A 24,162-nucleotide genomic window follows, 5' to 3' on the forward strand; every position below is an offset into this window, starting at 1 on the left:
GTCAGGAAACGACAGACACTGGTGGGGATGCAGAGAAAGGGGAACCCTCCTACACTGTTGGTGGGAAGGCAAGCTGGTGCAGCCACTCTGGAAAACAGTATGGAGGTTCCTCAAAAAGTTGAAAATAGAGCTACCATACGACCCAGCAATTGCACTACCGGGTACTTACCCCAAAGATACAAATGTAGGGATCCGAAGAGGCATATGCACCCCAATGTTTATAGCAGCAACGTTCACAGTAGCCAAACTATGGAAAGAGCCTACATGGCCATCAACAGATGAATGGATAAAAAAGATGTGATACACACACACACACACACACACACACACACAATGGGATATTATGCAGCCATCAAAAAATGAAATCTTGCCATTTGCAATGACATGGATGGAACTAGAGGGTATGCTAAGCAAAATAAGTCAATCAGAGAAAGACAATTATCATATGATCTCACTGATATGTGGAATTTAATAAACAAAACAGAGGATCACAGGGGAAGGGAGGGAAATGGGTGATGGACATTGGGGAGGGTACGTACTATGGTGAGTACTGTGTATTGTGTAAGACTGATGAATCACAGACCTGTACCCCTGAAACAAATAATACGTTATATGCTAATAAAAAATAAAAAAATTAAGTTAAAAAAATAATAAAGCTACTTCCGGTTTCCTTCCAAAAAAAAAAAAAGGCAAGCCAGGTTGATAGCAGTGCATATAGTTTGCATCTCTGAGCATAATACTGGGAAAGAAGCTCCAAGTTAAAGAAATAAGAGCACTAAGTTGTGTCTTTGGTCACTAAACACACAGACACACACAGACACACACACAATCATCCTGTCTATACTGGAGCCACATCAGTGAAATGGACCTTTTGCAGAAGTGTGAAGTGAAGGGAGATGTACACAATAATCTTGGAGTCGATCAAATAATTAGCATCCCTATTTTCCTATTAGTTGCCTTTTCTTTTTTTTTTTATTAGTTGCCTTTTCTAGCAGTAAACACTTTCTGAATCTGTTAACTGTCTAAATAAAAGATTCTAGAAATTATATAAATTGAGACCATGTTAGCTAATTATTTTTGACACAGTAAACACTTAGCTCAGAATGAATTAAATTCTTTTATGCTTGTGTTTTGAAAATTAGAAGTGAAGTAAGCTTCACCCTTGAACAAAGGAAGAATTAACTTTTTAAAAAGACGGACAGCAGGAAAAGCAAATAAACAACAAAACCTGAAATATTTTGCGCACTAACCTAACAAGCACCTTGTCAAACTTTCTTATACATATTTAATTCCTGACACTGAAAAGGACCATTTATTTTCTATATGTTTTTGTTAAAGGATGAGGAGCTTTGACCATCTTTGTAAGTAATCAGAGATACTCCAGTTGTGCTGTTTGTGAGCCTCTGAGTTTGTTTCCAGATGGAAGCATGGTGCCCAAGAATCCACTGGGATTCGGCCCCTAGAGGGGCTGCTGGGGACTAGAACAGAACTACAGTTGGAGGGTACTCTCCAGGGCTTCCCAGTCTTGGTCCCGAGGAGACACAGATTATAAGCTGTGTACCCTCAAAGTACTTGTGATCAAACATAATGGGAACTGTGGGAGAGGCAGGCGTTTGGGGAACCAATTTTCTTCTTCCTTTCTGATTATACAGCATGAGGTCAGGTGTCCAACTCACCTAGACATAGGGAACATGGCTGGAGGCTGACATAGTCGGATAAAATACAGACACTCAAGCTTTTAGAAAGTACCAGAGCTTGCAGGACCGCTAAAAAGATACGCATTTTCATTCTTTCTAGTCATAAACCAAACTCCTCAAAATATAACTGATATTTCAAAATACCAACAAAATAGGGCGCCTGGGTGGCTCAGATGGTTAAGCGTCTGCCTTCGGCTCAGGTCATGATCCCAGACTCCTGGGATCGAGTCCCGCATTGGGCTCCCTGCTCCTTGGGAGCCTGCTTCTCCCTCTGCCTCTCTCTCTCTCTCATGAATAAATAAAACCTTAAAAAAAAAACCCAATAAAATATATTACACTAGGAAAAAAAAACACACCTACTTGCTTTTGCTTGTGAATGAACTTGATTCTCAACTTTTTAATTCATGAGAACTTTACTCAAAATGCCCTCTAAGGAACAGAAAAAACAGTCTCAGCTAGGAGAGTCCTAAGGTTGCTAAACCTACAGAACGACACAGAGAGTGGATGTAGTAACAATGCTGAGAGAAAGAATCCCAAATACTTTCAGGATTCTAAAATGTGGGCTCAGGAGAGAAGTGAGATATAAGAAGGGCCACTGTCAAAACTACATAAATTCAATCTCTGTTTCTGTGCATACTGAAATGGTCTCTTCTTACAGTTTTGTTTTGTTTTGTTTTTTGAGCAAGAGTGCACATGTGCAAGAGGGGGGCGGGGGGGGGAGGAGAGAGAGGAGGATACAACCCCTAGCAGGCTCTATACACAGCCGGGACCCTTGCACAGGGCTCGATCCCACCACCCTGAGATCATGCCCTGAGCTGAAATCAAGAGTGCGGTGCTTAGCCAACCGAGCCACCCAGGTGCCCCTGAAATGGTCTCTTCTAAACATACGTAGTCAAATATGTACAAAGGGCATATTTTTGGAGACAGAATAGTCTGTGGGTAAGAGTGAACAATCCAGACTGGACTATCAAGAAAGCCCAAAGTTACAAGAGTTCTAAGTGTCACACATTCATAAAGTCACAACAAAACAGACTCAGAAAAAGGTAATTAAGAAAAATATAAGGGCTTTGAAATGGAGACCAACCGCGAAAACAATTTGGGGATATGATTAAGGTTGGTCTAATCATAAAGGTACAGTTACAGAAAATACCTACATTCAAACCCTCTCCATCACTTCACAGGATGAAGATGCTCCTGCTGTCCTAGTCTCAGCTCGGATGCCCCCTTGGAAGCCTCTCTGTGAACACCCAGTTGAGAGTAGCTCCCTCCAGTTCCCCTCAAGAGCTCCTCCTAGGGGCACTTGGGTGGCTCAAATCGGTTAAGCATCTGCCTTTGGCTCAAGTCATGATCTCAGGGTCTTGGGATGGAGCCCCAGAAGGAATAGGGCTCTCTGCTCAGTGGGGAGTCTGCTTCTCCCTCTCCCCTTCCTCACCCCCAACTTGTGCTCCCTTTCTCTCTCAAATAAAATCTTAAACAAACAAACAAAAAAGAACTCCTCCCAGAGCTATAAGTGCTATCTCAAGGGATTTAGGGTATTATGTTTATTGTCAGCTTCCCCGCCCCCATCTGTAAGCTCTGTGAGGGCGGGGTCCTTCCTTGTCTGTCTGCTTCACTACTGTATCCCCAGTGTCTAGAACACTGCTTCAAATATATTAGGTTCAACAAATACTGAACGAATAGTGCCAATGGAAATTAATACAATAGGGGTGCTCCCTGACAGCGATTATATGGACAAATGTAAGTGATATTCATACAAGTTAAATTTGTGAAACCTGTAAATTAAAATACAGTATTGGGTGAAAATATAAAATAGACTTAAAAACAGTAGAGCTTAACTAACCTTTGGCTTTTTGTACAAGTAGCAAAAAGCAATTTCATTTATGCCTCATAATTATGAAAATGTAACCCAGATGTTAGTGTCCAAGAGAAATAATGAAAAATTTCACAAGATAATTAGTGTAGAAAACAATGGTAATTTTTACTTAAAATATGGAAAAGAGGACTTCAAGAGATCCATGTTTCCATTTTTTTAAAAAATCAAGGTGAATGCGACATACAATGAAATGCACAATATGAAGGATTTTGACAAATGTACACATCTATGCAACCAACACTCCAGTCAAGACATGAACATTTTGCCTGGCTGGCTCAGTCAGTAGAATGTGCAACTCTTAATCTCGGGGTTGTAAATTCAAGCCCCACATTGGGTGTACAGATTTAAAAATAAAATCTTAAAAAAAAAGATATAAACATTTACAGCATCCTGAGAAGGTGCCACGAGCCTCCTTACACAGTCAATCCCCACTACCCCATAGGAAGCTACTATGAGGATCTCTATCACCATATTTAGCTTTGCCTTTCTTTGAATTTCATAAAAACGTCAGATTCATTCTAGCTGTTGAGAGGATCAATAGTTTGTTCTTTTTTATTGCTGAGGGTATTTCATTGCATAAATATATCGCAATTTGTTTACCCATTCTCTTGTTGATGGGCATTTGAGTTGTTTCCAGTTTGGGTTATTTTGAATAAAGTGTCTATAAATATTTATATACAAGACTTTTTGTGAACATATGTGTTTATTTCTCGAGTAAATGCCTAGAATGGGATTGCTGGGTCATAGGTGGGAAATGTTTAACTTCATAAAAACCTACAGTTTTCCTAAGCGTTTGTACCATTTTACGCTCTCACAGCAATATAGGAGAGTTCTAGTTACTCCATATCTTTGACAACATAGGGAATGTCTTCTTATTTTAGCCATTCTTGTGTGTGTTGAATGGTGTCTCCTTGTGGTTTTCACTTTCATATCCTTGATAACTAAAAATACTGAGCACCATCCTATGTGCTTACTGGCCATTCTGATGTCTTTTTCATTGAATTAGTCAAGTCTTTTACTCAGTTTGATTGGAATTTCATTATTGAGTTTCAGAAGTTCCTTTTATATATTATCAGCAATGGCATAATAGAATACGTAACAGAAAAAAATCCTAGTTGTAAGAACAAAAATGGTAAGTTACTTAGAAATAAAACCAAGAAAAGATAGGAAAAACCTTTACGGAGAAAATTAAAGGAAGACTGAGTAAATGGAGATATATCATGTTCATGGATAACTTAAGACTCAATATCATTAAAATGTCTTTTCTCTCCAAATTTGCTTATAAATCAAGTATAATTCCAATAAAACTGCTAATAAAGTTTTCACAAAATTAAAAAAAGCTTATCCTGAAAGATCTATGGAATAATAAAAACCTATGAATAAGCAATTCTGAAAAAAAATAAGGTGAGAGTTACCCTCCTTACCATATACCAAGACCATATAAAGTCATATTAATCTTAATTAGGTAAAGAGGTATTGATGAAGGATAGAAAAAAAAAAAACAACAGAAGGGTGCCTGGGTGGCTCAGATGGTTAGGCGTCTGCCTTCGGCTCAGGTCATGATCTCCAGGTCCTGGGATCAAGCCCCATATCAGGCTCCCAGCTCAGCGGGGAGCCTGCTTCTCCCTCTCCCTCTGCTGCTCCCCCTGCTTGTGCTCTCTCTCTCTCTCTCTCTCAAATGAATAAATAAAATCTTTAAAAAAAAAAACACAACAGAACAGACTAGAGATGTTAAGTACATTCACAAAGTAAATATGGAAATTTGATATTTAAAAATCAGTGGGGAAAAAAGTCAATAAATGATGCATATTTTAAAAAAATAAAATGAAATTCCCCTTTCAAACCATACACAGAAATATATTATCAATGGATTAAAATCTTAAGTATGAAACTCAACTTAAAATTTAGAAATTAAGAAACTTAAAATTACAAAATTCTGTTCAGCCAAAATTACCATAAACAAAATGAAAAGACAACCCAAGACTGGAAGAAGATTTTTCCAATGCATGTTACCCACAAAGGATTAATAACCAGAATATTAATAAGAAGAAAGAAAAAGAAAGGAGGGAAGGAAAGAAACCCTCCTACAAATCAGTAAGAAAAACACCAACAGCTGGATAAGAAAAATGGCATAGAACAAAAAAATTTTCCACAGAAGACAAACTACAATTATGGTCAATGAACATAAAAAGATGCTCAGTGTTACTAGTAATCAGGAACTAGCAAATTCAATTCACAGTGAGATTCTATCTAACATGCATCCTATTGGCAAAGTTTGTTAAAATTTGACAATAGCAAATGTTAGCGTGGAGAACCAGGAACTCTTACACTCTGCTGAGAATGTGAAGTAGTTTAACAACTTAACGGAGCAAAATGGCAGTATGAGGCGTATGTTACAGCCATGCACCCCCTACAACCAGCCTTTCCACGCTTAGGTGTATATCCTAGAGTAGCAGTTCTCAAATTTTCTGGTCTCAAAACCTCTGTCCACTCTTAAAAATTATTTGCTTTTATGGGTCATATCCATGGCTATTTGTTGTATTAGAAATTAAAATTGGTAAATTTAAACAATATTTCATTTAAAACTACCAACAACAAAACAATACCTGGTATTATAAATAACATATTTTTAGGGAAAATCACTATATTTTCCAAAACAAGCAATGTTAGTAAAAAGAATGACTTTGTTTTACATTTTTGCAAATCCAATATAATGGAAGAAAATTGGGTTCTCATATCTGCTTCTACTTTCAGATGTTACAGTATCATATATCATGTACCCTCTGAAAAACTCTACTATACACACTTATGACAGAATGAGAAGGGGGAAAAGGCAAAGACCATTGTTGTTGTTGTTGTTATACTTTTCACCCTACAGACTCCCTGAAAAAGTCTAGGATTGGGAGGGAATGATCCTTCAAGGGGTCACCAGACCACACTTTGAAAACCACCTTTAAAATTCTAGTACATGTGCATAACACACACACACACACACACACACACACACACACACACACACATACACAATATTCGCTACAGACTGTAATTTGTTTCCAACAAATTGGAAATACCCAAAGTATTTATCAAAGAGTAGATAAAGCTTCTATTTATACAAAGGTATACTACACAGCAGTCTAAAATAAATGAACTAAAGCTACATGAATCAATGGAACATCATCTCAAAAACTATTCTCAAAAATAAAGTGGAAAATTGTAACTTACATAAATGAAACTTTTATGATACAATTCATACAAACTTTGAAAATATGCAAAATAGGGGCACCTGGGTGGCTCAGTCAGTTAAGCGTCTGACTCTTGATTTTGGCTCGGGTCATGATCTCAGGGTCTTGAGATCAAGCCCCACGATGGGCTCCATGCTGGATGTGGAGCCTACTTGGGATTCTCTTCCTCTCCCTCTGCCCCTCCCCAACCCTTGTGTGCATGCTCTTGCTCTCTCTAACAGACTAAAATAAAACATTAAAAAAATGTTAAAATTTGTAAAAGCTAGGAGATGACTTATGTGAGTGTTCCTTACTTCGTCTCTGTTCCTTTCTGTATAGTGGAAATATCTCACAATAAACAAAAGGAAAAAAATGTTCTGCTCTACTTAGTGTTGGCAGATAAAAATCTCTCAAATATGCTCTGACACTATCAGATTAATTCACATTGTATTTTTTTAATTTTATGATCTTTGACATATAAAAACTGTAAATATTTAAGATGTACAACTTGATGTTTTGATACATATGTTTTGAAAAGATCCCCCCAGTCAAACTAAATAACTTCTCCATCACCACTACGTAGTTACCTTTGTGTATGTGTGTACGTGTGAAGATTTAATTTAACCCCTGTCCTCTGAGCCAATTTCAAGTATATGACACAGTATCAGTAGACAGAAGATCTCCAGAACTCTTTCATCTTGCGTTAACAGAAACTTTGTACCCTTTTGATGCTAAACGTACTCTTAAAATATTTTCCACAGAACACTCTTTTTACAAATGAGTTTTGATTAGAATTCAAACCCTGAAATATCTTTTGGATTCTTTTTAAGGGATTACAAAGAAATCATTTTAAGACTTACTATGAATCAAAAACCATAGTATTGCCTTGTTGATAATTTGTCGTTAGTGATAGTCAAATAAGAAATCAAAGACCTGTGAACAACTCCATTGAGAAACAAAGGTATCCAAAAGGACAGTCTTTTTTCCTTCTAAAAATATATAGAGATAGCAATATGTAGTGGAGTAAGTAGAGAATTCTGGGTTTCAGCATAAAACCGCATTGTAATGTAAAACTTCGGGAGGTAGAAATCTGTCTCACCATGAGCTTAGTGTTCATAAATATTATGACACGAGGAAATGGAAACAAGCTGTCAATTTAATACAACTATTTTTTTCCAAATAATTTATATTTCAGGCACATATTCATATTTTTACTATAAGCATCTGCCTCATTTAAAAAAGTGACTATTTTCAAGACTCCTACCTACATTTTCCTAAGATGTTTTAAAATGACTTGTGAAAACTTAAATGAAACAATAAACATGGGAGCTACTGCACACACGTATTTATTTATTCTGTCAGTTAAATGGGGATTCCCAAGGGAGGGGATGGTGTGAAAACAGAGCAAAGCTTTATGCCATCGTTTTTAAAACTTTTTTTTAAGTTGGACTATTTACCTTGCATTTCAAATGGAATTCAAGAAGGACTTGAGATTTAAAGGAGCCTGGGTTTGTTAAAGTCTGAAACACTTAGCTAAAAGACTTTACTTTTACACTTGTCAATAACTTTTTTTAAAAAAGTACCGTCACTATACTGCCTTGAGAGCGATCTCTAGATTCTTACATTTCCAATCAAACTTCATTTTTAAAAAGTGTCATGTTCTCACTGACTTTTAGAGCTCGTCTACTGTCTCTTTCGCTTTCCCTCCCTCTCTTTAACAAACCTATATATAATGCTTAGTATATGCCATACACTGTTACCCCATTTAATTCTTACAACAACCCTCTCTGGTAGGTACTATCGTTATTCCCATTTCATGGAGGAGGAAACTGAGACAGAGATGGCAAAGTAACTCGCTCAAGGTGCCAAAAGTTATCAATGGCAGAGCCAGGATTCAGATCCAGAATCCGTGCCAAAGTCAGTCCTATTTTTTTTTTTTAAGTTTCCATTGTTTCTGATTTTTCATGTCACTACTTTAAATTTTCAGCAACTAAACGCAATCTATCTGTTTTCCATAAACTACCGAGTTTAACAAATGTGAGGCAGAGCACAAGGGGCTCTACTGACCATATTTCTCACATTAGTGGAGGGGAAAAAAAAAAGAGCATGACATGGTAGTACAGGGAGGGACTGAGGCAGAAGATCACATTTTCAGTTTAGGACAAAATTATCTGGAGCATGTAAGTGGAGATGGCTAGTAAGCAGGCAGACATGTCAGTCTGAATCTCAACGACAGGGGAGATCTGTGCTGGTGCTGGTGCCAAAGGGCAAGCATGTCTTGGGGGGTGGGCAGGATTCATGCAATAAAGGAGGTAGGAATGATGACGAAAGGCCAAGAGATTAGATTTTTTTTTTAAAAGATTTTATTTATTTATTTGAGAGAGAGAGAATGAGAGATAGAGAGCATGAGAGGGAAGAGGGTCAGAGGGAGAAGCAGACTCCCTGCCGAGCAGGGAGCCCGATGCGGGACTCGATCCTGGGACTCCAGCATCATGACCTGAGCCGAAGGCAGTCGCTTAACCAACTGAGCCACCCAGGTGCCCGAAAGGCCAAGAGATTAAAAAAAAAAAAGGACAAAGCAGGTTCAGGGCCACAGACAAGATTCAGATTTAGCATGGGACTCATATAAAGCAGAAGCAGTGACATGGAAGTTTGGGTGGGTCAGAATGTGTCCTCGATAAGAAACATTCTATTAGAGGGGTGCCTGGATGGCTCAGTCGGTTAAGTGGCCACCTCTTGATTTCAGCTCAGGTCAGGATCTCAGGGTCTTGAGATGGAGCCTCGTAACAGGTTCCCCGCTTAGCCGGGAGTCTGCTTGAGATTCTTTCCCTCTGCTCCTCCCCCCCGCCCCCCGCTCTCTCTCCTTCTCTCTCTAAAACAAAATAAATCTTTAAAAAAACAAGAAACGTTCTATTAGAAATCCTTACCCACTAGACAAACCTCTGTGCCTGTGTTCTTTTGCATTTTGCAGAATGACCAAATATCAGGCCAATATATGATAAAGCCTCATTTTTTAATATAATGAAGTGTAATTCTCTGAAACTGAAGATAGGCTACGGCATTTCCCTTTCACGAAAACATTTTAAAATGCATTAATGTAATGGATTATTAGGAGACTATTTTAAATGTTTACATGCCTTCAGAAGGTTTCAATCACTTTAGAAATATACATTTATGGACATTTACGATTATTACACATTTAGTATTCAACTAAGGTTAATTTAAGATACACTGGAGCACCTCCCGTGGGCAGGAGAGCTTTAGAGGAAGAGAGCATGTGCCTACATATTCCCGCCCGCCTGTGGTGAGGACACCTCACGTCCACAAAGCTTATGCTGATGTATGGCATATTCGTCCTGCCATCCTTATAGTATTAATGCCAAACAGAGAATCCTGTGAAGATCACTGGTAGGGTGAAATATAAGTTAACCTCTGGAAAAGGAGCGGGATTTGGCAGAACGTTAAGGACAGAGGACTGGGCACTAAGAACCAAGAAAATAACTCACACAAGAGTATTTGTGAAGAATACATCCACTGAGCGCCTTATTGTGTGCCTCTAAAGGTTGTCCTTTATTTACTACTTAATGGATATCTACAAAAGACTTGCCTTTCATGTCTTTTTACAGTTAAAATTTATTTAATAGGTAATACAAGTATATCATATAAACATTTTTTCAAAAGTTACCAAAAAGGAGATCTTGAAAAGTCTCCCTCCTGACCAACTATTATCTCCAGAGCTGTCCCTCCTGAGATACTCTATGGAACTGCATTTCTTTAAACTGTTTAAACTTTGATTTTCTTCTAATTCTGATTGGCATGTGCATGATTTAGTGATTCTTAACTAAACACCTATAATATGAGATGATTCTCTTTGTCACATCCCCAAAATTTGCACCAAGGGCACAAGTACTCTACAATCTAGGTTGGACTTCGAGATGCAGACAGGAATACAGGTTTAAAAGAAAAAGCCTGGATCTTACCTTATTTCCTTTTTATAAGATATGATTTTCCTCTTTATTCTGCCAAACTTCTGTTGAATCAAACAATTAACTTATCTAATGAATGTCTATTCACACACACACACACACACACACACACACACACACACACACACACACGCACGTGACCCTATCTACCTGCAGGTCCTTTATAATCTAGCAGCTTAAATCAGGAAAGCAAAGTTGATCACAGCCACCTTACATACCAATAGACTATCAAGTTAAGTTGTGGTCTCCAAAATGGTTCATGCACCCCAAGGCAGAGCATAAGGCAATCTTTGGCATGCATTTTACTTCTTACTTTTTACTTCTTCCTTTCAAAGTTCATATTGTGCGATGCTTTATCATATACAAAATAAGCTAATAAAATGGTACATGTATAACATTTATAAAGACATATATTGAGAGTGCATACTCAAATACCTTCTGCTAGTGAGGTAGCAAAAAAGTTCTGAGAAGTAAACAGCTCAGAATATCTGGTGTTCATTTCTAAAAATGAATACTTTATCAAGTTTCTAAAGTATATGAAGTGCTAATTTGAGTGAAACAGAGAAAACAAATTGTAAAAGGTACAGATCAGTACTTGGCTAGACTGTAAATTTTTAGAGGTAAAAGTAGAGAGCTTATTTTTTGATATGTGGTTCTTTTCAACCATGGTCCTGCTATAGGAGTTACTGAAAATGAAGGAGATGGGCTCTGAACTCAAGGTCAGGTTCAAATCCTGACTCCATCACTTAACTTGGGGAGGGCTAAATGGCGCATGTATAAATGGCCTTGCCCAGTGTCTGGCACTTAAGCCGCCAAAAATGTTAACAATTATTATTAAATAAAAGGAGCACCATTTAACAAACATTAGCTTTCTACAGTAACTGAAATGAAACAACTGAGTCATGTTTTAAGTCAGCTTCACCTTTTGGAAAGATGCTTTTTGGGTCCAACTGAAATGAATTTAAGCACATGGAAGCTTTTTGCCTTCCTTTTTATATTAAAAAAAAAATCCCTCAGTAACACTCCCATGAACTATTTTGTCTTGGAACAGCTAATGTAAATTAAACAATGTCAGGCCCTAGCCAAACGGATACGGGAATAACTGTATACAGTATATCTTCTTGGCTTCACTTTTATGTGGAACATGTGTTTATATTTTGACCTTTTGTCTTTTTTTTTAAATGCAGAAACATGTTTAAACAGCAGCAACTGGAATGATTTTTTTTTAAGTTTCCAAACATATTAAGTTACACACGGCAGTGCCTATTGCTGAAACATTTATAAATGTTACACCAACTGTGTTTATAGTTCTGATTTTTTTTAGATTGTTTTGTTTTCATATAAGCCATGACCTAAAAAAATTTAGCTCAAATTCTTTCCAAAAAATAATTACATAATGGAACAGTCTGAGTCATTTTGAATTTCTGAAACACAAAATTCGCTCCCATAAAATAAAGATAATGATCAGCATCATAGTGAGGTTTTTATACGGGTTTTTTCAACTATTTCAACCATACCTAAATGGTACGGATGAAACTGAAAGGACTATAAGAGGACCACGAACACAGTGATGATTCATCCTATAAGAAGAGGACCACGAACACAGTGATGATTCATCCTATAAGAAGAGGACCACGAACACAGTGATGATAATTCATCCAACTCAGAAAAATCACTGCACTCTGTTTTCTTTCAACTGATGTTCACAATGGAATTTCTGTCCTTAAGCAATTGACATAAAAATAAAGTTTGTATTAGATTTCACTGCAATGAAAAATAAAATCAAAGAACAAAAAAAATGGTAATTCTGAAGGGTAAGAGTACAAAAGTACTTCTCGTTAGCTTTGGCTTTTAAACCTTAACTACCACCTTGATGGAAGACAGAATTTATATGTAAGTTAATATAAATAATGTAAGGGTTAGTTCTATGAACAAAGAAGACCAAAATCAACTAAATTGGGGCAAGGAACTTCTCTGGCTCTTAGCTGCCCCATCTGTTAAATGAAATAGATTACATATACTATCTAGAAGACAGTATCTGACAAAAGGATTGTTTCTTAAGTCCAGAGATGATAAACTTAAGAGAATAATCATTTCTTTTTTCTTTAAAAAAAAGGAAGGAATTGGCACTCAGTATTTCTGCAGTGAGTAAACGAGTGAGTGAACGAGCACAGCATTCTATCTTCAACTTTCATACATTCCTTCTGCTAACAGGCCACCTGAGGTCCCAGCCCCTTGCTGGTATCAACTGAGTGTCGACACTACTCAGGTAGACCCTGCAGTCAAACTCCTTCCCTGAATCCCAAGCTCCACCACAGGCTTTTCTCTAATTGCTACTACTCTCATTAAATGACTTCCTTAATGAGTCACAAATAAGCTTCTTATTGAGGAATTCAAAGGTCTCTTGTTGGTATTTACACAGTTGAATAAGAAACACATTTGCTTTTCTTGAGGCAGCTAGGAACAAAATCTTGACAGCTGGAAATTTACTGGAACCCATGGAATGGGATTTGCAACAATAACCATTAAATATTTATTCCATCCCACCCAGACACAGCATGTCACTGTACGTGCAACCTCAAATGGAAAGCTTATAACTGTCTTACATTAAATAATGGTTGAACAGTTTGATTTTTAAGACCCGTAGACAAATTAAAGTATCCTTTACTTTTTGTTCATATGTTTTCATTTTATGCTCTCTTCAAGGTATAAATTAGTCGAAGAACCTTCCACAAGTCCCAACTCACGTTACTCCTCTCTTTCTCCCTTCCTCCCTCTTCTCCAGGTCTAAAGTTAACAGATGGGTAAGAGTTTGAGACAGGACACTATTTCAAGTCATTTGATTTCCCTAAAGTATTCCCTTCATACTACTATTAAAATGGATAATGTTCTTCACTGTTCTACTTTGAAAATCACAATTACCATCTAAACTCAAAATCTCTTTAAAATCTTCTCTATCATTGTTTTATGCTCATAATTAAAATAATGGCTTCAATATTTTAGCCGTTGCCATGAATGATGTGATTCCCATTTTAGAAGGATTCAAAACTACCATATAAATTTAAAACTTACCATGTAAATTTCTAATAGCCAAAGACCATAAAGTCTCATTAATTATAAAATTCTGCAGCCCTTAGCTACAAATTATGAGCTGAAAGGATGTGGGTTTTATTACTGTGCAACATAACTTCACATTAAATCCTAAGTGGGAAATGCCACGTAAGCTCATTTCCTACTTCATTTCTCTAAAAAGTGCAAACACTAGATTCATTTCCCCAAAATAACAATGAAATTGCTATTCTGCAAGAAGTTTACACTTCTGAAAGATTTCATGCTAATGAGATCATTTGTCTTACACGGAAACAATGCTGGCTATGTGCACTGGTCCCGAGGCCCTTATAAATATCAATCCATTTATCCTCTAACAACCTTATGAGGTAAGGACGATTATATGATTAGTATGATAATATGTCAATATGCCTAGCACAGCGCTTCATACGTGAAGGAAACTGAATGTCGTCTGACTTTCATGAACATTTTCAGAAGAGTGAAATGAACTGAAGAGGTGGATGAAGAGCTAACAATTGGCTGCTTTGTCTCATAATCACCTCTAGTAGCCACTGAGAGAGCAGGTTCTTAGGTAAGAACACAGACATAAAAGAGAGCCTAATAAATCAGCCAAAGGAGCAATTCATTACAGCTATGATGATTCTCCCCAAGTTCCTGCTCTCAGTGAAACCAAGAAGTCAATCAAAGTGTTCTGTACTCCCAGTTTGAGCAGAAGAACATTCTCACAGCAGATTCTTAGGGAGCTAATATACCTACTGCCCTGATCCCTTTTGCCAACTCATTTCAGGAAGACCACATAAGCCACTTCAGACAGCTGAACTTCTGAGCCCTATTCTTCAAGTTACAATGAAGCTTAGTTCTTCTGATTCTGAGGCAGACATACAGAGATAAAGAATATTTGCTCATAATCCTCTAAGAAAACTTTTTCGACACGTGACTGTTCTTCCAACCGCTCCTTAAGCAACCATTTCTCTCATGAAATAAATTTGTTCTCTGAATCTCCCCCTGCCACCATCATGAGCTCCAACTTTCCAATATTTTGTGTGATTTGAAGGACCTCTTATAAATTCCCCACATTCCCTTTAAATTGTAAAAAAACATCATAGGTAGATATGATTCTCCAACAAAGGTTTGACATAGGTCAGAGTTAAGAGGACTAAATCATAAGTTTGTACATGGTGAATTTCTATTGATATATCTTGACATGCTTGCTTTATAAGATATTCTAAATTTTTGACGTACTTACTTTGAACTCTAGATTTTTCTTCCACAATATGGAAAATTAGTTCTTCTGTATTTTATACATACTAGTTCCTTTTCTTCTAGTTTGACTGCTTTTCGTGTACCCACATGTAATTTAATTTTTTTCTGACCACTTATCAATTTACAGGGGTAATTTGGATTTTTATTTACTTCATTTTCTAATTTCAGCAATTTCACTGAAGAAATTATTGAGCAACACAAGATCTCACAATGATGCCTGCACAAAACCATGAATTACCATAGATTCCACTCCAAATTAGTACTGATCCAACTCTTTGGCCCGCTGTTAACCCTTCTAATACAGTCTAAGCCTGGGGACACTACCCTTTCAGAAGCAACATGTCATGCTTTATTTGCTTTCCCTTGGATGGGGAAGAGGTAGGCAGTCTCCATTATAGCTTCTTTCAGAACTTCAAGAGTTCCCAGGAAGGGTTATTACCATATGCTGTTATCATTCTAAAACCTAAAGGCTGCCCTTTTAACCAGAACTGATAGCAAACTGAAAGGAACAGAGGTAATAAAATTAGAAAACAGGAAAGAAATGGGACAGCTACCAGCAGAGAAAGGGTTTCTTTGCAAAGGCAGGAAGGAAGTAGACCACCTTCACCCATCTGACCATTTGGCCCAGTGCTATCAATGGTCATGCTACCAGACCCTAGCTCACTTACTTGATCCCACCACCACACTGAGGTCAAGGTCATATGCTTGATCCCTACTTGAGTCAAATGGGCAGCAGTCTCATGGTCAAAAATTTGCCCAACCTCTCAAAAATACCATCACTTGTCTTAAAGGGATTCATGAGAGTGGGTACTAACCAATCCATGCAAATTCATCACCATTACTGGAAAAATACCCAGGAAAACCTGACCTGTGAGTCAGTCCACTGGACAAGTTTCATTTAGGATGAACTCTCTGATGGTCTTGGGTCAGACAACTGTGAGTAAGAAACCAGGCTCTGCTACTTACTAGTCCTGTGTGTAACCCTGGACAAGTTCACTTTTCAGAGCCTTATAGATAAAACATATCAAAGGTCTCAGAGTTTGACACAAAAGGAATGCCCAAGTGATGCTGGCCCCAGGCCCTTCCAGAGATAAAACCTGGGAGTTAAGAGCAGAGGGATGGAGCCAGGCCCACCTGTGTTTCAATCCCGGGTTTGTAGTACACTAGCTATGAAACACTGGACAAGTGATGGCCAGGATAATGAATCAGAGCATTCAGATAATGCCTAGCACACGGTCAAGGTCAATAAAAGGTGGCCACTTTTTTAAATGCTCATAAGACAAAGACATTATGATCACTCTCTGTTGGTCAGTGTCTCTCACAGCGTGGTCAGGGAACAATGAATATCAGAATGACCTGGGATGTCTATAAAAAAAAAAAAAGGACCCCATGTCCCACCTCCCCAACCTATTCAAAACTGCTCTCCAAGAGCAGATAATATTCATTTCTAAATCAAACTTCCTTGAGATGCATACAGAATTAAGAAATTAGTGACCCAGTTGGTTTTGTGCTGGGTCACAGTAAATTAAGACTTGCCTTCTAGTACTTACTCTTTACTATGTTATGCTAGGAGAATTACCTGGTATCTGATGTTTTTATATTTTGGCAATTTTTGCATCTAAACATTAAATTGATAGGCTCACTTGTGTTTGTTTGTTTGTTTTCCAACAGCACTATTTTGACTTTTTTCCCCCCTCCAGCCAGGGGCCAGCAAACTATGGCCTTGGTCTGTGGCTAATTTTGTACAACCCCAACTTCCAGAGAAAATATGTATTTAAAATTAAAAAAAAAAAGAATATTCAATGAAGACCATATGTTGCTCACGGAACCTAAAATATTTACTGTCTAGCCCTTTACAAAAACGTTTGTCAACCCCCGGTAGCCTATAATTTTTTCTAAACTGCAGGTTTCAACACAATTTACGTACTTAAAAATAGTAATAATAAGAGAGATTTGTTAAAATAGGAGATACTCTAGTCGATATTTTCTAATGCACCTAATAGAGGGAAGTACCATTGCCAGTTTCTGTTGCATACGCATATATGTGTATCGGATAATGATCAAATTGTATTTGGTTGTAGTCACAAAGTTTTAAAGCCCTTGTGGGTAGGGGTGGAAGTAAATGGTGCAACTGGTTAATGAGTATTCATTAAAACTCACACAGAGTAATTTTTACAATAAAGGTGCCTTGGAGAACATAAAGCCATATAAAACGATTCCTGCTATTTAGAAGTTAATGGCTTATTCATTACAAAATGGAAATAAAATCTGTTTTGTGTACAATCTGCATTGTTGTAAGGAGAAAACAGAATCATCAATGCAAAGTACTTCAAAAGTCCTGTAGTACAAAGAAAATACTTTAGTTATACTATTAATAAATCATACCAAACATATATAGGTTTTTTTCCCACCTCCCTTGTTCCGAGTTTCCTCCAACCTGGAAAATGAGTCCTCTTTTCTTCCTTTGTGTGTGCAAGTGCATGTATGTGTGTACGTACATGTATGTGTGTGTGCAAGTGCATGTATGTGTGTGTGCATGTGCCAGGAGCATAAAAGAAGTATTAGATGTTTCTGCCCTTTCCGTGTCACCCATTATTGGCTTCTCCTGCCCCTCTATTTAAAATATGCCTCCTTTGACCTTTTCCTTAGTTCTAGCAAGGAAAGCATTTGATTAAATTCTTGTGCAAAAAGAACAATTAAGACTATGATCATCTTATCCCTGTAAACACTAAAGAGTCAAAAATTAACATTTTAAAGTAACAATTTCCCTTTTTTGTCTTCATAGAACACTAATGTCCAGGGTTTTTGTGATCGTTTCAGACAAGCTAAAAATACATTAATTCTAAAACACATTTCAACAAATTTACAAAGAAAACACCTTCCTAGGAACACTCAAGGAAATGACACTTTAAAACGTTTTCATTATATGGAATACACTGCAGACACACAAACCACAAGCAGTGTAAATAAATACAGACTGGTGCAATGCTGAAATGCTTGTCTTCCACCACAAAGAGAAAACACTTGCACACCGTGGTATTTTCGCTTGGGATGTCATAAAGATGGGATTTAGGCATGTGGTGTAAATACAGGAGGCTGTAACTGTGCGTGTCTGTGTGTGTGAGGGAAAAAGGGTTGTAAGCAGAAGGGGTGGGACTTGCCAGGAGCAGCTATTTGAGAAAATTCCTTTTTCTTTCCCATTCATTCTTTCTAGCTTGTGTCTGGCACAGTCCTTACAATTACTCACTGACTTTTCATTCTAAAGACAACCAACAAGCTTTCAGAACTTCCTACAGCGTTTTTCACATACTTTTTTTTTTAAAGGCATCAAATCATTGAATATTTGTTTTAAATAAAAAGCAAACCATTAGTCCGTTTCCTCATTCCAAAGAACCCATGAGTTGCAGGCTAAACAGGATCCTTTGTTGTGTGTCCAAAAATAACACAACGCGGTATTGGTAAATTGGAAAATAATAGATTACTCTGTTTCCAAGAATGTCAAAGTTATTACCATAAATTTTGTTCTGCCCCAGTGAATACAATTTCATGCTCCTTTTAGTGACTATGCAATCTTAACGACAGCAAAGCCAATCCAATTGAATACCCTTCGCCTTTTCTGTTTGGACACTCCATTAATAAATACAAGGGCTGCAAGAGGATGCCAAGTGGGCCAGTTTCCTTTACGCACAATGGTATCCGTCCAGCGAAATCTCTCCAACCACAGGGGAAGTTGTCTTTCAGACGCCCACCCCACACCCGCGGTCCTCCGCCGGCAAGCCCAGGACGAGAGCAGGCACCTGGGCAGAGAACCTTTCAGCGCCCTACCACCTCCAAAGGAGGGGAGGAGGGGGAGGACACGACTCGAAAGCCGAGTAGGAAGGTGGGCGACTGGGAGAGACAGAAATGGATGCTGAGGGGGTGGGCGAGATGGGAAGGTAGGGAAGGCGGCGAACGCAGGGAGAGGCGGGTGAGCAAAGCTGCGGGATTCTAGAGCAAAGGGGGAACGGCGCGGGCGAGCGGGGGCGCGCAGGGGGTCGGGTCCTCACCGTTGAACGCCCCGGCGTCCGCGGCCTCCTCCTCCTCCCCATTCTCGGAGTCGGTGTGCATGGGCTCCTCGGCGAAGTTGACCCCCTTACTGGGGGTGCCGCCCCCGGCGGCGGCGCCCGCGTCCCCCCAGGTCCTGCCCTCATGGCCGAAGCGCGCGGCGCCTTTGCGCTCGTTCTCCTGCTGCAGGCGCGTGAAGTGCTGCAGCGCGAACTCCAGCAGGTCCGTGGGCTGGTGCCTCAGCACCTCCACCGTGAAGCCCTGCAGCAGTTCCGTCAGTCCCGCGGGGATCTCGATGCTCATCCTGCCTGCTGGGCGGCGGGCGCTTGGGCGCCGCCTTCGCCGCCTCCCCGGACCGGCCTGCGGCCCCGAGGCCGCCGAGCGAGCGCGGACGGCGCTGGAGGCGCTACCCGCTGCGAGCGCGGCGCTCTGGGCCCCGGCGGCCCGGCTGGCCCGGCCCGCGGCTCCCGGCGCGCGGCTGTTCCGTGCGGCGGCGGCGGCTGAGCGAGCGCGGCCCGGGGAGGGCTGGCAGCATCTCCGGCTCCTCCCGCTCCCGCCGCGGCCGCTCCTCTCCACCTCCCCCCGCCCCCCGCCCGGGCCGCCCCGCCCCCGCCCCGCAGCGCCGAGCCGCGCCGCGCGGGAGGGGGCGTCGGAGCGCGCCCACGTGACCCCCGGAAACCATGGCAACCTCCGCCGGCTGGCGCCGCGCACCGCCGCTGGGAAGGTTGCGGTGTTGAAGACGCTGGAGGGCGGCGGCGGCTGCGGGCTGGAGGGGGTCGGCGCTCCGCGTGCGCCGGGCACGGGCCTCGCTCGGCACTGCCCCAGGTGGCCCCCAGGCGCGCCTCGCCGTCCACCTGTCCGCGCCCTGCAGCGGGCGGGCCGCTTGGCCGAATTCCACAAGTCGTTCACCACGGCGAACCGCGCAGAGCTGCCGCCCTGTGATCTGCCCCGAAACTTCAGCCTCCACCTCGGTAGCGGCATTTTCTTTTCCTCTGGGAATCGAGTTGCGTTGATAAGTGTTGGCAGTGTCTTTTGTTTAAAGTCATCTGTGCTACTGGTTCTGTTTTGGACAAAGAAATAATCCCATCCTTGTGACACCTTTCTCTTTCGCTGCTTATCCAGCCTTTCTCCGTACATCCTGTTTATTATGTTTTGCTTTACTGGTACTAATGCATTGTCCACTCGATGCACTTACTACTATTTATTAAGACAAAGGCACCATTTATTATGAGGCCCTTCAAACAGGATAGTGCAGCAATTTGAATGAAATGTCAGAGTCAAGACATATAGTCCTAAAGCAAAAAATGCTTTGCCTGATGAGGCTCTTATGATTTATTTTAAAACTTTCCCTTACACTTGGAGTGATTTGAATTATATCTCCAAAATAGGTTACTTAATATAAAGAGAAATAGAACAAAAACGTGTACTTTTAAAGTTGAAGTCTTTGACTTTAAAAAATGAGGCTTATTCTGCAAATATTTACAATTTTGAATTAGAAAATTGCTTTTTACCAATTAAATGGTTTTTTAAAACACGTACTTTATTTTCTACAATGACCATTATATAGTAAATAAAATATTTAAAGAGCAAACTCAGTTATTCTGATTTATCATTCCACTCACAAAAAAGAGTACATACATGACTCAGGAAATTCAAAGCCTAGAAATCGAGATATAACATTTATAAAAATTCATATTAATCCTTTGTTTATAATCCAGCCTGTAATTGCTCCATGAGTGAATGTATTTCTCGATTTCTGTTTCTTATCAACCTCATAATAGTATGTTGTTTTTAAATATAGTAAAGTACTTCTAATTGTGCCGGGCATTCTAAGCAGTAAGATTTTATAAAATACCATGATCCTCATAGAGGACAATATTAGTCCAACTCTTAATCATGTAAGTATTATATAAACCATATAAGCATTATCTTTATAGATCAGTAATTAAGATGAATTTTCATCATCTGCCTTCATTTATGATGTTTTTATTAAGATTAGCATTGCTCACGTGTGGCAGAAAATGCAAAATACAGTAGCTTAAGCAAGATAGAAGCTTATTTCTCTGTAACATAAAGGTAAGCAGTTCAGGGCTAGTATATGGTAGTTCCATGACCTTTGGGTACCCAGGCTCCTTCCAGCTCATTGCTCTGTAATCCTCAGTTTGTGGTCCAAAATTGCTGCCCTACTAGTCATCTCATTCATATTTACGCCAAGAGAAAAGTGGGAAAGAAAAGGGATTCTACCCCCCAACCCCACTTCCCCACATCTCCCATCCAAATACACACACACACACACACACTTCTCAGAACCCTTCCAGGAAGTTAAATACACCAATTCCTCTAATACCCTCTTGGCCAGAACTTGGTCAAGATGGCCACATCCATGATGTGGTGGATTGCATTTTCCAAAGGTGACTCCAAAAATATTTCCTGCCCCTGTGTTCTTCTACAGTGTGGCCTTGCCACCCCCCCAACAAAAGTTGAAATCTTAGGGGCTCCTGGGTGGCTCAGTCGTTGGGCGTCTGCCTTCAGCTCAGGTCATGATCCCAGGTCAGGCTCCCTGCTACATGGGGAGCCTGGTTCTCCCTCTCCCACTCCCCCTGCATGTGTTCCCTCTCTCACTGTCTCTCTCGCTGTCAAATAAAGTCTTAAAAAAAAAAAAAGAGTTGAAATCTTAATTCCCCTCCTTTTGAATCTGGTTGGGTTTGTGACTGCTTTGAAAGAAATCATGCCAGGATGACAGAAGTAGCCAGCTCTGAGATGCCCTGCCCAAAATCCTGACCCACAGAATGGTGGGAGCATAATAAAAATGTTGTTTTAAGTCTCAAAGTTTTGAGATAATTTGTAACACAGCAATAGGATTGAAACACATAGTCATAAGGAAAGCTTGGGAATGTATGCTTTATTTTAAACAGTCATGTGCCAAGCAAACATTTGGAAATTGAGAACCAGTTTTGGGGACGGTAACCAGTGTCCGCCAAATGGTTAACACCCTTTCCCCCAGGAATGACAGGAAAAAGGCGCTGCTTTTCCAAACATTTACAAGAACCATATTTCAAAGTAGCATATTTTGTGTTTCAAAGTAGTTTGTTGTTGTTTTGTTTTTGTAGATTTTCTATGTGAGGCGTGGTGCGTGGCACTGTCATCAATGGCAATGCCCAGGTCATGTGGCTGTCATTTCTTTAGGGGTATAGAAGTGAGTCAGGCATGAAATGCATAATTGGATTAGATGACCTATATGGTCTCTCCCATCCTGGGATATTCTACAACAGTTTAATATTAAAAGAAGACATGTGAGATTTAAAACATCTCTGCAAGCAGCTCTCTGATAACAATTTTTATTTGCATCAATTCTTAAATCAGTAACCATGACCTGAAAAATTACAGCTTGATCCTGGTAGTCCTATTATGTTAATATTGTTCTCAGAACCAACTTTCACTTCTAAACTCCTATTCTGGCCTTTATTCCCTACCCCATAACTATTTGGGTAATATGTTGTGATTTCCTTTGCTTTCATTTTCCGGAATATTTCCTTCCAAACTTTGGAGTGCAGTGACAGTGGCCTATGGGGACTACTTATCTTTGGATTCTGTAAAAGAACATCACTGAAATTGATTCTTTGTTTGTTGATTTACAAAGCAATTTTCACTAGTTTCTCAGAGAAGCAGAAGCAATTGCAAAAGAACTCCAAGAGTTCAGCATTGGAATGAAATAAGAATGCTACCCAGTTTGTGTTCACACATGAAAAATTAAATAGATATCGGACAGAGACATCAGTTGGTTTTACATGCAGCTGCCAACACAGGATGATAGCATGGACAAGCCATAGTTTAGGCAAGCTTTATGATGGGTAGTCATAACTGTGACCCATCAATCAGACAGTGTTTCTTGCCAATAGTTAATTTGTATTCTGATCACGTCTCCTTGGTTAAAGAAATATATACCCACTCGAGACCAAAAGACAAATGGAAAGGACACGGGGGGGTTGTGCTCAGACAGAGCCCACTGTGGCCCTCTCTCTCCATTTTATCTACCTTTAGCAGTTCAGCACCAACTATGGTTTTGGTGTCTCTAGTTCATATCCTGAAGAAAGGAAATCCAGTTAGTTTGGTCTTGACCATCCAGTGGATGGGCTGGCCTTGTGTGAGAGGTTCTCTCCTGATCCAGTCAGTGTGGCCAGTGGCGTGCAGGGTAAAGCGTTGGGTAGCATAAATAAATACATATTTATTAATGCAAGACCTACCTCTTCAGCAAACAGGAAAGTCCCAAACATGGGCACTGTTGGGGGTATAGGCACCTTCATGACTTATGAAGGATGGCTACCTCTTGGCCGGAAATCTTGGAAACGTTTGGACTAAGACTAAATGAAATGAGTCCTGTCTAGATACAGCTTTGTACCCCCAGCTTTTCAGATGCAGTAGGTCAGAAGTGGGGCCTGGGAATTTGCATTTCTGTCAGACTCCCAGGTGATGCTTCTGCGGGTCTGGGGACCACATATGGGGATCCACTTCACTCAATTCCCCAGAGGGGAGCTTATACTGAGAAGACAACTGCTTGAAGTAACTTTTCTGCTTATCATAAAAGTATAAGTTTTTCTCTGGCTAAATGAAGACTAAACGCAACTTCATAATTCTGTTCTCCTTTAAGGAGTCTTGTACACTAAAGAGGTTCTCAAAAGCAACAGAGAATATATCCTTAAATGCTACATTTCATAAATAGAATATGGGTTTCCTCTTAAGGTGGATGTCGGGCTCACAAGTTTATCTCTGCTTCCTGAAGTTCCACTGAAACCATGGCTAAAGGCATGGGGAAGATAAAACAAAATTATAAACTCATAAGGACAAAAGAACAAGAGACTTATAATAAAAATTAAAAATGATAATAAGAAATTTTAAATTATTTAGCCTTAAAAAAGAAGGGAATTCTGACATATACTACAACATGGATGAACCTTGAGGACATGATGCTAAGTGAAATAAGCCAGTCAAAAAAGACAAACTGTATGAAT

General features: G+C 39.6%; 1 protein-coding gene across 3 annotated transcripts in view; it reads right to left on the minus strand.

Moving 5' to 3' along the window:
- Window positions 1-19,609, minus strand: part of PRKAR2B (protein kinase cAMP-dependent type II regulatory subunit beta) — a 90,988-nt gene extending 71,379 nt beyond the window's left edge. For all 3 annotated transcript variants that reach the window (XR_003516328.2, XR_003516327.2, XM_027573009.2), the window contains exon 1: window positions 19,156-19,609. Coding sequence is in view for 1 of the 3 variants with exons in the window: in XM_027573009.2 (XP_027428810.1) it covers window positions 19,156-19,456 (301 nt within the window). In the remaining 2 variants the exon portion in view is untranslated. The remainder of the gene's footprint in view (window positions 1-19,155) is intronic.
- Window positions 19,610-24,162: the final 4,553 nt, after the last annotated feature.

Source organism: Zalophus californianus, chromosome 12, assembly GCF_009762305.2.
Source record: "Zalophus californianus isolate mZalCal1 chromosome 12, mZalCal1.pri.v2, whole genome shotgun sequence".
Lineage (NCBI taxonomy): Eukaryota > Metazoa > Chordata > Mammalia > Carnivora > Otariidae > Zalophus > Zalophus californianus.